At 38.3% G+C, this 17,419-nt stretch overlaps 1 protein-coding gene across 2 annotated transcripts in view; it reads left to right on the top strand.

Annotated features, from left to right (window-relative positions):
• Nucleotides 1-17,419, top strand: part of LOC145686516 (serine/threonine-protein phosphatase 2A regulatory subunit B'' subunit gamma-like) — a 35,673-nt gene that overhangs the window by 16,673 nt on the left and 1,581 nt on the right. For both annotated transcript variants that reach the window (XM_081759905.1, XM_081759903.1), the window contains 4 exons: nt 1,223-1,411; nt 7,822-7,958; nt 14,184-14,397; nt 16,803-16,930. In XM_081759905.1, the coding sequence (XP_081616031.1) occupies nt 1,223-1,411; nt 7,822-7,958; nt 14,184-14,397; nt 16,803-16,930 (668 nt within the window). The remainder of the gene's footprint in view (nt 1-1,222; nt 1,412-7,821; nt 7,959-14,183; nt 14,398-16,802; nt 16,931-17,419) is intronic.

Genomic DNA, 17,419 nt, shown 5'->3' with positions numbered 1-17,419 from the left:
GTTCTACGACACATTCATACATCCTCCTGCATACTCAAGATATCAGAAAGTGAATCTTCTGATTATCACGACACCAGTTTCACGTCAACTGACGGAGGAAAGATACTTTGTAATTCTGACTCGCCAGTCAAATCTCTATCTCGAAAAGCTACCCGTATAACTTCAATTACAATATATCAACTTGACCGTGAGTTCAAGTTCGTGAATGAAGAGATGAAGACAGTGTTGCATGACTGTATTATATAACAACAACCTATTCAATGCAAAAATCCTCCTGGGCACATCGACGTCTTGACTTCTTTCCATTTTCCCGAATTAATGACTGTTGGCACATTCACTAGGAATTCAGTTGATGACTTTTATGTTAACATGTTATAAACGACAGCCTTAGTTAAGCTTAATGCTTTACATTCATCTGTATCCAGTTCCCACGATAAACAAAGACTGGAATTATCAAAACCTTGACTAAATATTTAAATGTGATATCATACTCCATCCACAGTGTGAAGGCAGGATGCAAGGTCAATGGTAGTCACCTATGACAAAAGAACAAATACAGTAAACCGTATTTATTCAAGAAAAAGATAATTCTAAATGAAGAAGATTGAGATGAAGAAGATTTTCCGTGATTGTCTGAGAAACTTTTATCAATGTATACTTGTGTTTAAGCTCATTTACTATAGCTGTAATACCATTACAAAGTTAAAATCCTGACTGTGGTGTTTTTGTGTGTCGTTCTTTATATCTCAAAACCTACTTGTTTACAAAAATGCGATCATGGTTGAAAATATCCCTTGACTTCTTAGTTAGTTTGCGAAATAATATCTGTAAGTAGTTTCCCAATACCTCAACTAAGGGATCACTCGCATTGAATAACGCAGATACTCTTCAATGAAAAAGAATTTGGTGGTAATTAAATGAGCGCGTTATGAGCGTACTGGCAAGGATTTGCGTCATGAAAATGAAATCGAATCTTAACTGACGGAATACATCCCGGTCACATGTTCCTCGATCCTAGTATAAACTTTCCGATTGTGAAATTGATATATTTTGGACGATGAAAACTGAAAAAGCCGTGAATTTGGTTTGAGTAGGAACTTTGTGAAAGTTGTGTGTATCAAAGATTCGATTTGTTGTTGTTTGTTGAAGTAAAAAGTTTTTATGGAGAACAAAAGTATTTAAATGTTACACTACATTAATTACAGTTGTACTTTTTATACAGGATTTAGAAAACTATATATTGGAACTAATACCTACACTTCCTCAGCTGGATGGATTGGAAAAGTCGTTCCACTCCTTCTATGTATGCACAGCTGTTAGAAAGTTCTTCTTTTTTCTGGATCCACTGCGGACCGGGAGAGTTCGAATACAGGACATACTTGCATGCAGTTTCTTGGATGATTTGCTGGAGGTAAGATCTCATGTATTAGTTACAGAAATGAATAGACACACAAATAAATATTTGGTCTAGGAATTAATTCGTGCGGGTGGACAAGAGATGGCGCAACGAACGGAGCGTCCCACAGTTCCGTGTATTCACACATGTGTTGCAAACCCCTGTCATCGCGTATCGTTCGTAGTATAGGGCAGTGGATTAAAGCGTCAACAACACCAGTTTGTAGTTAAGTGAACATGGCGCAATTTGTGCCTGATAAAGTGTTTTTGCGGGGTGTCCTGCTGCATTACTTTAACATGCAGAAAAGTGCGATTGAAAGTCATCGTATTTTGGTGGAAGTGTATGGTGACCATGCTCTAGCTGAGCGAACGTGTCAGAAGTGGTTTGCACGGTTTAGAAGTGGTGATTTCGGCTTGGCAGACCAAGAGCGAGCTGGACAGCCAAAAAAATTTCAAGACGAAGAATTGACAGCATTGCTCGAGCAGGATTCGTGTCAAACGCAGGAACAACTTGCAGCAGCATTAGGCGTTGATCAAACAACAGTCTCCAAACGCTTGAAAGCCATGGGAATGATTCAAAAGATGTCACATTGGGTTCCACATGCATTGAAAGACAGAGACGTTGAAAGACGAAAATCCATTTGCGAATTGCTGCTTCAACGACAGAGCAGAAAGGGGTTTCTGCATCGAATTATTACGGGTGATGAGAAGTGGATCCATTACGAGAACCCTAAACGAAAAAAGGCCTGGGTGAAACCAGGTGAACCAGGTCCATCACAACCAAAACGAGATATTCACTGTGCAAAGGTTATGCTGTGCATATGGTGGGATATGAAAGGTGTGGTGTACTATGAGCTGCTGCAACCGGGTGAAACTATGAATGGAGAACGTTATCGACGACAATTAATGCGTTTGAAGCAAGCTCTGGCAAGAACACGACCAGAATGGGAGAACAGACATGATAGACTTATTGTTCAACATGATAACGCTCGCCCACATGTCGCAAAACCGGTCAAAACCTATTTAGAAAATGTCGGATGGGAAGTTTTACCCCACCCGCCGTATTCACCAGACGTTGCTCCTTCGGACTACTACTTGTTCGATTGCATGAACAACGATTTGATTGGACAGCGGTTTACTTCTTCAGAAGATATCGAAACATGGGTCTCTGACTGGATCGCTTCCAAGGATGAGGACTTCTTTCGCCACGGAATCCGTACATTGCCTGACAGATGGGCGAAAGTGGTGGCTAGCGATGGACAATATTTTTCTTAAGGTATTTATGTATTTTGTGTTTGTACTACAGCTTCAATGTGTGCGTACCAACCGCACGAATTAATTCCTAGACCAAATATTAATATAGGACTTAGAATTAGATTATTAGAATAGGTTGTAATATTAAATTATTGATGTTTCCGATAGGCTTTTGTATTTTTTCAGCGGTTAAATCCAAACCTCGACGATTAATTACCTCACATCTCATGGCACGATGAAACTTAACTGATATCGTTCAGATGCGTTAACGGATTATCACCATATTACAGTATAATGAGTACTTCGTTAAAAGAATTTTTAGAAATGCAGTCATATCTAAGAATTTAACACTCATCGTTTCTCTCACACTACAAAACATTCAGAGGATAGTGATCCATTATCAGGATTACTCTTTCAATAAAATCTAATGGTTTGCAAGGATACTATATTAAACCTTATATATATAGAGGTAACCAAGAAAGTTCTGTCGTTTGTTGTGGAGGTCTGTGTTTAATTGGCTCTCACACCGTGAGTTGAATGCGAATGGAGATGAGGCGAAAGTCAGGTGTTGGTGTAGGTATATCCAGCATACTACCTGGTTGTGGCAGTTCAGTTATATCGTGAACTTGCGTAAGAACAGAGTGAACATGAAATCTCCACAGAGTGTCATAAGGGCGTGTATGCTGTACGAGTTCAAACTGGAATCAAACGCCGCTGCGGCGGGGCGGAAGATATGCCAGGCCTTTGATGAGGGAGTCGTGATTACCAGACAGTGAAGTGGTGTTTTAACAAATTTAAGATGGTGACGAAACATTCGAAGACGCACAACGTGCCAGAAGACCAACACACGTACAAAATGAAGATCTTCAGGCAGCAATTGAGGCGAACAGTGGCCAAACATATGAGGAACGGGACTACAATTCAGTGTGAGTAGAGACACCATTCAGCAGCACCTCCATCAACTTAGGAAGCACTACAAGTTGGATCGATGGGTACAACATGATTTGACTCCGGGACAGAAGACAACGCGAGTAGAAACTCGTGTTTCTTTGCTGTCTCATCTGAGGAAGGAACCATTTCTGAACAGGGTGTTGTCATACGATAAGAAGTGGACCCTGTACGGACCTCCACGGCACCGTCGTCATTGGTTAGCATCCCATGAATCGGTTTCAAAACAGCCGAAACCAGCACTGCACCAGAAGGTTCTCCTATGTGTTTGGTGGACTGCTCGTGGCATCGTTCATCGGGAACTGCTACCACCTGGTCAGAGCATCAATACAGCTGTGTGCTGTCAGCATTTGAACCGTGTTCCAAAAAAACTCAAAACTCTGGAGCCAGCACTTCTAAATCGCAAAGATGTCCTCCTGTTACAGGGCAAGACTAAGCCCTATGTGGCTAGGATGACTCGGGACACCATTCTTCGACTTGGATGGGAAACACTATTGCATCCACCATACTCTCCGGGCATTGTACCGTCCGATTATCACCTGTTTCATTCCTTGGACAGTCACCTTAGAGGACGCCAGTTCATATCCCTAGTAGAGGTGCAAAATGTACTTGATACTTTCTTTGCTTCACGGCCCACCAAGTTCGACCGCGATGGAATCCATGACCTTTCAGAATGTTGGCAGAAGGTCGTCGATACTGATGGGACCTGTTATGATCTTTCAGTTACGTCTTTGGTGACTTACCGATGTTCGAAGGTGGTGGGTGAAAAACGGCCAGAACTTTCTTGGTTATCTTATATATACAGGGGCGGACTGGCCCACCCTGCTACCCTGCAAATGCAGGGTGGGCCCCCCAAACAGGGGGGCCCCCTCCATCAATTTTAAAAAGATGTGCTCAATTAAACCTACCAGCATCAAAAATATGGCAGGGTAACTCCCGCAAACTTGTGTTTTGAATAAAAAAGACGTAAAGTTAAACTTTCATGAACAGACCTTATTCTTCTTCACGTTTATCGACTTGAAAAGGTTCCGTCTATGAGACAATCAGGCCCTAAAACATAGCGGGGTTTGTGATACGGCAGCTGTTAAAAACGAGCACGTTAACCACTACTTTTTTAAATATAAGAAACACAGTAGATTTCATGCTCTTATTGGATTTGGATACCATTGCCTACTCCGGTCCTTTTACAAGCCGGCGAGTGGCGATGTTTTAAAGAAACAATAGTTTCATAGATATTGTTATTGTGGAAAGTGGAGGTGGAGCCGGAACGCTTTTGAACTGCATTGTCCTCAGACCAAGCTTCGAAGAAAGAAATCGGATCAGACTTCGTTTTTTTTCCAGTGCGGTAAAGCGAAAAGAAATTAGTCGCCACTATCAACGATTGCTTTATACAAACCTCAAACAATTACTATGAAGTTGTTGCCCTCGGCTCGTGTTTTATTTGTATATTACATCGAAGAGCAAATCCGATAGCTGCAATTCAATTATTGGAACACCAGTTACGTGTCGTTTGTCGTGGAAGACAGATGTGGTTGTGTCAGTATGGATAGTAGGAGTGATTGTAAGATTACTGTAAAGAAAAAATATAAAAGTGGTGCTAAAAAGCGAGAACACAAACGAAGATGTGATTTACAAAAAGCTACATCTGACCCAAAACAACGTAGGCTATTTGAATCTGTGAAGCCCCAAGAAACAAATGAGCGTGATGTGACTCATTCGAGTACTGCAGGAGAGTTGACAGGTATTTTTTTGTTTTTCTGTCTAAGGTGTTTATAAATTATAATATATACACCACGTCTTTGGATGATTTCAGTCACTTGTAGCTTATCTTTTATCGCTATTTTTACTTGAAATTACACAACTTTAACAGGACAACGCGAAATTAACTGAACTGTTTGCTGCCGCGTAGTGCTTTCAAACGGGTCAGATCAGGCTTTCATGGGTCAGGGGTCGAGTCAAGCCTGCTTGAGACACGGGTCGGGTCAGGTCACCTACGCTAGGGTCAGGGCTGCTCTAGCCACGGGTCGGCTCGGGTCAACTTTCTTATGCGCCGTTTCGGCTAAATCCTCAGGTTGAGAGGGTCGGGTCGAGTTGAACGTCGACCCGACCCGACTCATAACCCGAATAGGTTTTAGCCGAAACGACGCATAAGAAAGTTGACCCGACTTTATTCTTTTATACATAGAAAGATCATATACGTTCGATTACGACAAAGTGATTGACGATCTTGTATCTAGCTCCAAAGAATTAGGCAGATATTTGAAATTGTGAGTGTAACTGGGGCATAATGAAGATATTAATATTAGGATACATTTCTGGCATTCATATTAATATTACATTATATTAGGTTACAGTATGCAATTCAGTAGAAAATTTCAACCAATTTGATATTAGAACTGATTTATGAGGAAAGAAACTTACATTATTTCTGCCAGTGCTTTAATTATTTAGTGTTTCAAAGTTGACTTGAGATTAGTTTTTACTTGTTGCACATGTATATATTTTGGGTTTTCTAAAACATGACACTCATTTGTTTAAATAAATGGTTTAAATTCATTACATAAAAAACAATAGCACTATATAAATAACTGAAAGCACCAATTCCGGTATTGTGTGTGTTTACAATAAAAAATGATAATGCCAATTACACACTGTATGAGTTATTATTAAAATGTTCCTACTTCAGATCTTTTGTAATTAATGTTTTGCTTTTGTATGAATATATGGGATACTATTTATGGGTTCGAAGATGGACTTTAATATATAATACATATGAAGAATGCCAAGTATTTTCTTTACATTTTTACACAGTGTTCCCTCATTTCAGTTTAGCAGAGTGGGCCCTATGGTTGCCAGTCCGCCCCTGTATATATATATACGATGTTCAGGATATTGCACCTGATAAGACGTCTGATTTCTTTCAGAATTATTTACAAAGGGTTTCATTCCAAGGCGATGATACCGTTGTTGTAAACTTCAGTGTAAAGTGGTTTAGTGAAGTTCCTGTCGTTTCACCCTATCTTCTCAGCACATGTTTTTGATGTCTTGTGGTACAATGCAGGAAAACATCCAAGATGCTCACATAGCAACTTTTGTTATCAATCAGAATATATTTTGTGTATGATTTTAGATATAGAAACTTAGCAACTACTTTCTATTGTTGATAAATTATTTAATGTAGATCTATTTGATATACTAATAATGTGTGGAGGCGTTGTTGAACAACTGTCGTAACCAATAATGAAATTGAGCATTACCAATGTCGTCAGGTTTTTGAATATCATTTTTAAGTGGAAAAAGTTAGCATTTCAGTGATAGTATTTCCTCACACAATACACATTAAAAGAAAGGAAGAAAAAGCATTTGGCGTGATGATTCTATAATCAAGATCTCTTGAAAGCAAAATAATATGTGGGCGAGAGCCTGTTTTGTACAAGGTGACCTTGTATGATTCTCTGTGCATCCATCAACTCCATTGGATTGAAGTTCTGACGATGTTTGGAGCTAATATTCAAATCAATGAATCAATTAACCGAAACAACAAAAATGAAACAGATAGTAAAATGCGGGGATAAATGGAAATAAAAATAAAACTCCTAGGTTAGTATCAAATTTATTGCGTATAGGTTACTAGAAGAATTGATGTTGCTTACCCGTTATTCATATACAAACCAGAATTCGAACTCCAAATCTAGATTCATGAAGTTAAGCTTCCAGTTAAATTCTTCGAATATCGACGTTACCTAGTATTTACAAATTCTTGTTATATAATAGTCACCTTATATAAGAATCTTTTTTTTCTTGTTTCTCACTAAAAAATTGAAATTCGCCATTCTGCACATTATTCGTTAATACTACAAATATTTTTGTATCATTTTGTAAATAACATTTCAGGCATCTATAACTGAAAAGTGCTAGACTTTTTTTCTGTATTCATCATTGTTAAAATTGCTTGTTGTAGCAGTGCTAGACATTCTTGTGCTCTCTCATAATTCTGAAAGTATGCGTGCAGCTAAGCTCACTACTCCTCCTTCGTACTGAAATACTTCTGTTCTGTAGTCGCTAGTAGTTGCGGGGTCTGCGGATCTATATATCCCTCTTCCAACAAGTGCACAAGGAGTTTTTACAATATATTTAATAAAGCAACAAGAGTGAACGAAATATTGTAATTGGTAACTGAAGATCTGTTTTCTTTTCTCAAATAGTCGGTTATTTTTCTTTCAGCTTCGTGATGAAGATTTGCCAAAAGATCTCCAAGAAGCAAATTGGTTTTCAGCGCCCTCTGCACTTAGGGTGTATGGCCAGTACTTGAACCTCGACCGGGACCACAATGGCATGCTGAGTAGAGAAGAACTTGCAGGGTAAGCATATTTCAACTCATATTTCAATGATAAATTTACATAATACAGAAGGTTGTTCGCTTTATATCCGACCTTAAGAGATACCATACCGCTACCACCGATCATGTTCTGTTAGATTCCCAGCATTGTAGACTATCACACGGCATCGCATTTTCCATTACAGCGAGCTCCGGTGCAGGACAGGCATGAGAATTCTGTCCCACTCTTCCATGCAGACTTTCCATAAACCATCCATGATGTGAGGGTGGCGATGTTGAAGACGTCGTTTCAACAGTCCAAATGCGCAAAAATCCATTGGACTGACATCTGGGCTTTTCACAGGAATGTCTTCAAACGGAATGACACGAATTCTTAATTCCTTTGCCATTTCCTGATAGAAATGTAGTGATGTTCTGCTGGTATGACTCGAAGCTTTGTACATATGGATCATCACCTGATTCACGTCCATTCCATACCTTTTGGGATGTCTCTCCGATAGATAGGTGTCATAATGGGATTCTTGGAAGTATCTTGCATTCACCTTCACGTTTTGTCCACCTTGTGTATCATCAAGTTACCCTCATATCCGAATCCCGTAACAATTATAAAGCTACGAGAGAAACTTTCCCTGCACTGACGAACAGTTGCTACGCCCCTTGCTGTCAACATCACGGTATGTGATCGTTCGAATGTGACCACCAGCAGTGAGATGGACATATGATTCATCCATTGTGACAACTTTCTCCCGTTTGAAACTCGCCAGGTTCTTTTCATACAGATTCCTGCAGTTCGCCTTGGCGGGAACAGTGTGACGCGGTAATAGGTGGTGTACATGGGCCTTCCGCACACACTTCAACCTGAGGCCTTGCGAATTGTTTTGTTGACGGTGCACGGTGGAATCTGTGGCGCATATCACGTTGCGTCGGGGGATTTTCTTGGCACGCCAATCGGCGGATCCCCCTCAGCATTACGGGTCACTGTGCTTGCAACCCTTCTTCTGGTGGTTTTCGTGGATGAATGTTCCGCAAGGGGAGCCTGTTGTATGTAATGGACCTCAATGGCTTTTGCAGTAGTCATCCCGAGTGTTAACCCATTCTCCCGACCGACAGTTTCACAATGCGTGCGTACGAAAACTTAGCATGGAAAAGGGCCATTACGTAACCCTCCCAATACCGGTTGATTTTTGGCGCCATTTGATAATACTCACGCACTTATAAGGTCAGATACAACACTGTTCCCGCCAGCAAACCCATAGTTTCAGCATGATACGCCTGATGGCAGTACCAAATCGAAAATGGTCGGATATGCAGCAAACAACTTTCTATATATTGAGCATTTCAGTGTTGTGCATTTCAATATAACAATAAAATAAAAGCAATTTTAAAATGTAATTCCAACGAAGATATTTTCGAAATGTTTTTAAGTATGTTGGTCAACATATCACAAATGTAAATTGGGAACCTATAAATATGTAAGTTTAGTGCGTTCATCCATTTCTGTACTTGGAGCGACTGAGGATTAAAGCATCAACGACTGTCGAAAATATTTTTGGTGCAGCAAATGCCGATATATTGGCTCTGTAAGGTCAGTCATGCCAGACGGTTTCTATATTTCTATAAAATGTAGTACTTACAGTACCGTTGAAGTAAGTGAAGTTTCTTTTAATTTCGAATAATTATGCGCATTCATTATCAAAGATACGACGCGATATAAATTTATTTTTAGTCTGCATAGAGACAACCAAGCCACATCAGTGAGACTTGCAAGTGTTAAATATATAAAATCCCGCTGATAGCGATACACTTTCCCAATCGATGAGTCAGCTTACGCAGGATACTATTGAATAATGCTCTGAGCTCCTTAATAGCTATATAGTTAGCGTAAGCGCCTTTGGCGCGGGAGGACCGGGTTCAATACTCGGAGGAAACACATATGGTTCGAATCCCATGTTAACCCATCGATTTACATATATAGCCGTGGTGCATAAAAGGACGCAAATTTACAACCCAATCAACCAACCAACCGACTGCTCTACAATGGGAATTCATGTCTTTCTGTTGAGAGACTCCATTCTTCAGTGGCTCCTAACGTTTTGAAAATAAGCAGTCCAACGGGTCGAGATCTGGTGAGTAAGCGGATGTGTGAGCTCTTACATTATCCTCTAATATTAACACACCTTTCGTCAATTTTCAGCTTCCCCACATGACAGTTTTTCCTGGAGTCCTCTGTAGTAATTTCCAATGATGATGTGGTAGGAGTTTTGATAATCGAGAAGACCTTTACAATCCCAGAACACTGACAACTTGTTTCTTTTGCCATAGTTCAAATATGAACCTGTTTAGACGTAGAGAGTTGCTGTATTTCCACTTTATACATTCTGAATTATAATTATAATGATATAACGCAACTCTCGATCATTGTCCCTAAACGCTCAAGGAACTCATATTGATTTAGAGTGAGACAGGTGTACCGCTGAGGAAGTACGTTTCTGCTGTTGTTTACTCTAAAAAGATGACAGTAACCAAACCAACAAAAGTTACAACACCATTTTATTACTTTAGATAAAGTAGATGGTTGTCAGTATGATAGAAACCGAACTGTAACTAATCCTCAAATTAGCCATAAGCTCATTGATGAAAATATATTAGTTTTTAAAGACTAATTCCTTGATTTTCCATGCCCCCACTTGACCTTTCTGTAAAATATTATCTTTTGTACTGATAGTCCTGAAGGATTCTTCATCCTAAACACTTTCATTTTATCATAGACCTTGGCTCCTTCCTTAAAATGGAGAAACCTTATCACTTCTCGGTGTTCACATCAGTTTTGTCTTATTCCTACACCAGCCATTAATGCAGCTGAAGTATGTGTATATAAGAGCGCAAAGTATTTATAATCCTTTTATTATAGGACAAGAAAAATAGTTTGGGAAAATATAAGTTGGAACCTATGGATAATTAAGATACACGTAATACCCATTATGGGAAGGTTTTGCCCCAAAACAGTAAGTTTAGCCCACTTTGTCCAACAGGCTTAATGAATCCACTAAGCCAGTAGAGTAGCAATAGAGTGGTTTGGTTTATAACTTTTATTATTGTTATTTTCTATTTATTTATCTATCTAAAAAGGACACTTTTCTGGGAAATGCTGACAGAGGATTTAAAATGTAAATACCATGATAAAGGAGAGAAAAAAAAAGGCATACTTTCAGGCTTCTGCGTGGAATAAACTGTTGTTATATGTTAAGCCCAACATGTAGGAGTTAAGATATCGTTTACGTACGGTCGTTATCCACATCCTCAAAGCTCATGCAACTGCACGCTGAATAAGAAATTAATTCTGTGAGCTTAAAGATGTATTTCTAAGAGTTGTGATTAAACTTGACCCAATCGTGGGTAGTTGCTTTTCTTGATACGTAGATTAAAAAAAAAAAAAAAAAAAAAAGCTATGTATTTGGAAAGGACTAGTAATGGCCACTGGGGATGTGGATGGCAGGTTCCGCACTTACTCTATTTCGTCACGCACTACAGTGAGCACCACGCTCTGGTTGCTTTTTAAGGAGTTTAGTTCACCAAAACTCTTTTATATAAGTTTTAACCCTGTCCGTTCAGGAGAGTAAAAATCTCAAAAATAACGTATTGGATCACTAACAATTTTGGCCAGGATGTGGAGGGTCAACAGTTAGGAATCGAGTTTGTTGAAGGAGGTGAATTATCCACCAAAATGGCAGAAATCGACCATTTCCTGTTTTTAACCTTGTTCTCTGTGGAGCAACAGCGAGAAGCGGTTTTTTCTACAATCGATTAAGGGTCCCAAGAGTACATTTCGTCTCTATTCTTAACTCTACTAAAACCGGAAATCAAATGCAATTTCCTGTTTCAATATTGATCTACAGAGAGCAAAAACGATAAGAGGTAGCAAGAAGTTATTTTTTAAAATTGATTTAATTATAAGCTTAGGTACCATCTTCTATTTCAACCCCGCATTCAAACCAAAAGTGGCAGAGATCAACCACTTGTGGTTTTGATGTTGATCGCTGTAGAATAAAAACGGTAATGGAGAGAGAAGAGTTGTTTTCTGTCATCAATTAAGCGTCCAAAGAATATGCTCTATCTACACTCTTTATCTCTCTACTAAAAGACACGTACACGTGACACTGCTATTTGTTTTTAATGTACACTACGTAGTTACTGTTTGGGTAATTTAACCAGATACGTATAAATTCATCTAGACATGAAGAAAATGAGTCCTAATGTTAAATACGTAAAGTTCAGCACATTTTAGTACTTTGACTGGAAAGAAGGATCATAACTGGTTAGATACGATGGAGCTTCAAGCATGGTTCGTACGATCGAACCCAGGTTTCTTCAATGGTGACGATCCTGCCTAAGAATTTGTCACCCTCCCTTTGGTGGCGGTCCTGTAACTGTACCAAAATTTTGCTTAAAATATTTTCCGTATAAACGCAAATTCCGTATAATTTTCCGTATAAACGCAAATTTGAAAAATTAAAAACTTTTTCATCTGATGAGGTGTAATTCGACGAAAGTACTTATAAGATTCCTTGTGAATTAGTGCTCATCTTCACCTTGAAACAGTGATAATTGTTGAAGTGGAATTACAGTCAGGGTTCTTGAACGTTTACCATTATCCAATGGTGCACGTACATTCCTTTCGACCGCCAATGTAACTGTACCAAAATTTTGCTTAAAATATTTTCCGTATAAACGCAAATTCTGCGTTGGTGCATTATGTGACGTTCATCTGAATTTGTACACTTTGTGTTGTGTATGTCTCTCACTGATTGTGCTGCCGCCTAGAATGGCTAAGCCCTTCACAGGGACTAAAATCTCTATCAGGAAGGTACGCGGATCGAGCCCGGATACCATATTAGAATGGCTTTGCCGATCAGGAACAGACAAGAATCGAACCCAGGTGCGTAATAGAAAGCTGCGCGAACCCAATACCGTAATAGTCCAACATCTCCTATGCCAGTGCATAACGGTGCCATTTCTACACCTCGGTGGTACCCAACGTACTACAGGGGACCGCGGTGACTCAGTGGTAGGGCGTTCACCTCTGGTGCATGGGGTCCCGGGTTCAAATCCTGCCTCCGCCAAATGAACTGTGTGGTGGACAAACACCGTATGTGTGGGTTTCCTCGCGGTTCTCCCGTTTCCTCCCACTTCCTTCATTCCACCATTTCATTTATTTCTCATTATTACCGTCTCCTTTAGCCTAGCCGGCATAAATGTGGGACGTAAAACTCAAAGATTTAATTTTTCAACGTGCTGCAATTTTGCGGAAACCAAGGATGTCGTGCAGAATGTGCAGCACAGTTTTATGGCATACCCCGACCTATGCCGATAAGTCTCACGCAGTCCACCGTCTGCCCATGTCCAGCAAGAATTCAAAAAGCTGAATCGCCGTGTTATCCATTGGAGGGCGTCCAGAACGTTGGCGGTCTTCTACGTTCTCCCTGCCTTCACGAAACACTTTAATCCATCGCGCTACGGATGGCAACGCTGCATCACCGCAGGCTTCGCGCAGTCCCTGATAACATTCTCGTGCACTACGACCACGTGCCACTTCAATTTTGATCCACAAGTGCTGTTCCTGTTTAGTGAACATCGTTTAGAGCACGTACACTCGCGATACCAATTTTACGCCACTGACCTCGTTGACTGACTGACACTACAGCATTCCCACTCACCTTAGTTCATCAACTGACATTCCCTTCGCAGGCGCTGCAACCTCGCGGTTTTCCGTCACTTAGGTGGCGCGTGCCGGCAGGGTTGCCAGTATTTTTTATCCATCCTATATATATTCACACTTGTGTGTCTGATTATCTCGGCCAGGTTCGTTAATGAAGCCGTTATTAACAAGTAATGGTGACTTTTCCATACCGCATTCATATAAGTTTCGTGTGATCCCCTTTACTGTCTTTAGCATAATTTATCCAATATGCGTCCTATAGCATCTATGAGCAATTATGTGCTGTTCTTCGAAAATTGGCCCTTATATAAGTTGAACATATTCTGTGGAACCAAGAATGATTAACTTCACTTATACAGAAACTCTCGTATATTTCTTTCACTTCTGCGTGTCACAATGTCCTATGTACGATACAGTTTTGGGAAGTGGGTAACCATTTGTTTTATGAATTTCATACTATGAATAAATCCATATTTGCTTTGGTATTGATAAGGAACGTATAAATATAAACTTTGTTTCTTGTCTTTGCAGGTATGGCACAGGTACATTGACGCCTGTATTTTTAGAGAGAGTATTTCAGGAGTGTCTCACATACGATGGGGAAATGGACTACAAAACATACTTAGATTTTGTTTTGGCTCTTGAGAACAGACGAGAACCTCAAGCTCTACACTACTTTTTCCGTATCTTGGATATCAACAATAAAGGCTACTTAGATGTCTTTGCTCTTAATTACTTCTTTAGGGTAAGAAATATTTTATGTTTGATAACGTGTGAGGGGTTTATGGAAAATACTAAAAAAGGTCTCACTCAGAATTGCTACAATATTCCTACTATTTAACAATAATAATCATATGTAACTCTATCAATAATGTTATTCCTTGCATCATTATTTTATATGTAATTGCTCTCAAATATGAGGTTGTCTAAGAAATATCGAACCTTTGGAGGTCAAAAAAATAAATAAATAAATAAATAAATAAAATAAAATTAGGGATCTGAAAATAACCTTATGAAACCCATATGCACCATTTTGTTCGATGAAGTAATGCCACTTTTTCCGGCAACATCATAATCTCGTCATTATAGAATTTCTCTGATTTCTGGTCAGAACTTTCTGCCATGTGATTTTCACAGGCCTCTTTTGAAACTAACTTAACATCATTCAGGAAGTTTTGCAGAGTCCAAAACAAATTATAGTACATCTTTCCAGGTCCGGGCTATACGATGGATGCCTTAAAATCTCACAACCGAGTTCTCTCAATTTCTGATGGGTCATTAAAGACGTATGTGGGTTGGCGTTGTCAGCAGGGTATACGACACCCTTTTTATGTGAGAAAGGTGGAAGTACCAGGTAAAAGGAAAAGGGGAAGACCCGACATGAGACGGAAGGGCAAGATACAAAATGATCTAAGGGAGAGAGGATGAAGAATAGAGGACGCCCAGGATAGAGAAGAGTGAGAGAAAAGAATTAGAGACGGAAACGCCGATCCCATATAAACATGGCAAAAAGTGAGACAACTATAAAGAAGTATTAAAATTGAAAATAGTTAAATTTCATTTTTTATTAATGAAAACATTTATAATGCTGTCCCATTCCTTATCTATTTTTTAAATCCGTTTTGAATCTTGCTTTTTTGTGCGGGTGTAGAAAAAATAAAATATATTCTTTATATTTGTGAAGATCTGAGGTAACAGGTTTTTCATATATGGGAATCACACATTTTTATCTGGTCTAAGTTGAATATCTTGTTAATTTCGGATTTTAAGTTCTTAGGAAGACTAATCTAATCTGCATATTCTCAGAAATAAGTTAAACTAAATATTAGATTTGAATAAGCAGAACGTGAAAAATCAAGTATGATGTTCGGATCAATTTATTTGTAAGAGCATATTAGTTATCTTCCCATGAGGATTCAATAAACGAAATTAACATGATTTTCAGTTTAGACAAGAAAAATGGGTATTATTTCGGTAGTAAGAAAATCACATTCTAAAGTTCAAAGAGCGTTGGAATCTGACATTAAAAAATCGAAAATTCAGATCGACCAAAAATGGATTTCTTTCCTTTATATTTGAAGAGATCATATAGGCTACAGAAAATTGCACAAAAGTATAATTTGTAAACGGAATTTCCAAACGCCAATAAATGCAGAGAAAGCCTATAACTGGTTTCAAATATTCCTTTTGCAGACTAAAATTCTTATTCTGAATTTATGAAATAAAAGTGTGAATGCTATAGCACGTATATTGGTATGACTAAACGTAACATTAAAACGAGAGTTAAAGAAAACATAAAGAATTTTTAATAAAAAAGAAAAAGAAAGAAAGAAGAAGACTAAAGGCAACCACATTAAGATTCTGTAAACATATATTTATTAATGAATGTACATGGTTTATAACAAAGAAAGAGAAGCATATTTGAATCTTTATACATCCACATGAATATTTATGATCCAACACAAATAAGCGAAATTTAGGAGGGAACATATTTCGAAGGATTTTAATAATAAAAAATAAATGAGCTGAGTTGATTTTGAGTTTAACGTCCCTTTCAGCAGCGAAACTATATGAGACGGCATAAAAAATAAATCTTTCAGGTTGATAAAATTCTATAGTTGTCTCATTTATTTAGTTATAAGACTTACTAACACTAAAGCATTTGAAGTTAAATTAAGCAATTTTGGAAATGATTGGGGATATATACATATATTAAGTTTTTGTGTAGTATCAATTACGTGATTAATACTGTGGAGCTTTTTGAGTGGATTTTTCTGCAAGGGAATTATTGGATTTAGTCTACAAATAACGTATGCTCTTTTATCCTTTTAGTTTATTTTCTCACTTTTAGTTTCATTCAACATCAGAAGAAGATGCAGTAACAAAATTCACAAGTGTGTACGTAATTGGGACGTTTTCATGTTTCTGACATTACTGTATAATTAGTATATAAGCGTTTAAGAATGCTCACTTGTGTTTTCGTTAATGATAACGTTTATTAAAAATGAACATAATTCAATTTCGCGACTACAGTTCTTAGATTTCAGTGTATGTTAGCATTTCGTATTTATATGTATAAAGCTTGTATGTAAAGTTCAGATACGTTGTTTTATAGTGTATTGATGTTTTTATCTATCCATTTTAACGTAGGCCATTCAAGAACAGATGACGGTACATGGACAGGACCCAGTGTCATTTGAAGACGTGAAAGATGAAATTTTTGATATGGTGAAGCCAGCTGATCCTTTCAAAATAACATTACAAGATCTTCTTAATTGGTACGTAAGCATGTAGAATAATTCTTTCCTTACATATACATTTTATTATTACCAAAACCTATCACATACAACACATTTGCATTAAAAGTATTCTAATAATTTATCCACGGTTGAAATATTTATCCTGCGCTTAATCTTTTGCTTCAGTTTAAGAAAAACTATGAGAATGTACGATGTAAGAGTTTGTCCAAATACGCGGCCTGCAATTTCTTTTTTCTGACGTGACCAATACTTGTAAAAGTTCAATATGTACAATATTCGTATCAGAAAGCTATTAATACTGACTGGAAGGGTCTGTGGGAGATTGAATCTTCTTTTTCTTCTTTAAAATAATAATAATAATAATAATAATAATAATAATAATAATATTCACCGTGTGCGTGGGTTTTCTCGGGGTTATCCCGTTTCCTCCCACTTTCTTCATTCCACCATTTCATTCATTACTCATTATCACCGTCTCCTTTAGCCTAACCGGCATAATCGTGGGAC

This window comes from Thermobia domestica, chromosome 5 (assembly GCF_964235325.1).
Source record: "Thermobia domestica chromosome 5, izTheDome1.hap1.1, whole genome shotgun sequence".
Classification (NCBI taxonomy): domain Eukaryota; kingdom Metazoa; phylum Arthropoda; class Insecta; order Zygentoma; family Lepismatidae; genus Thermobia; species Thermobia domestica.
This window is presented reverse-complemented; position numbering and strand designations above follow the sequence as displayed.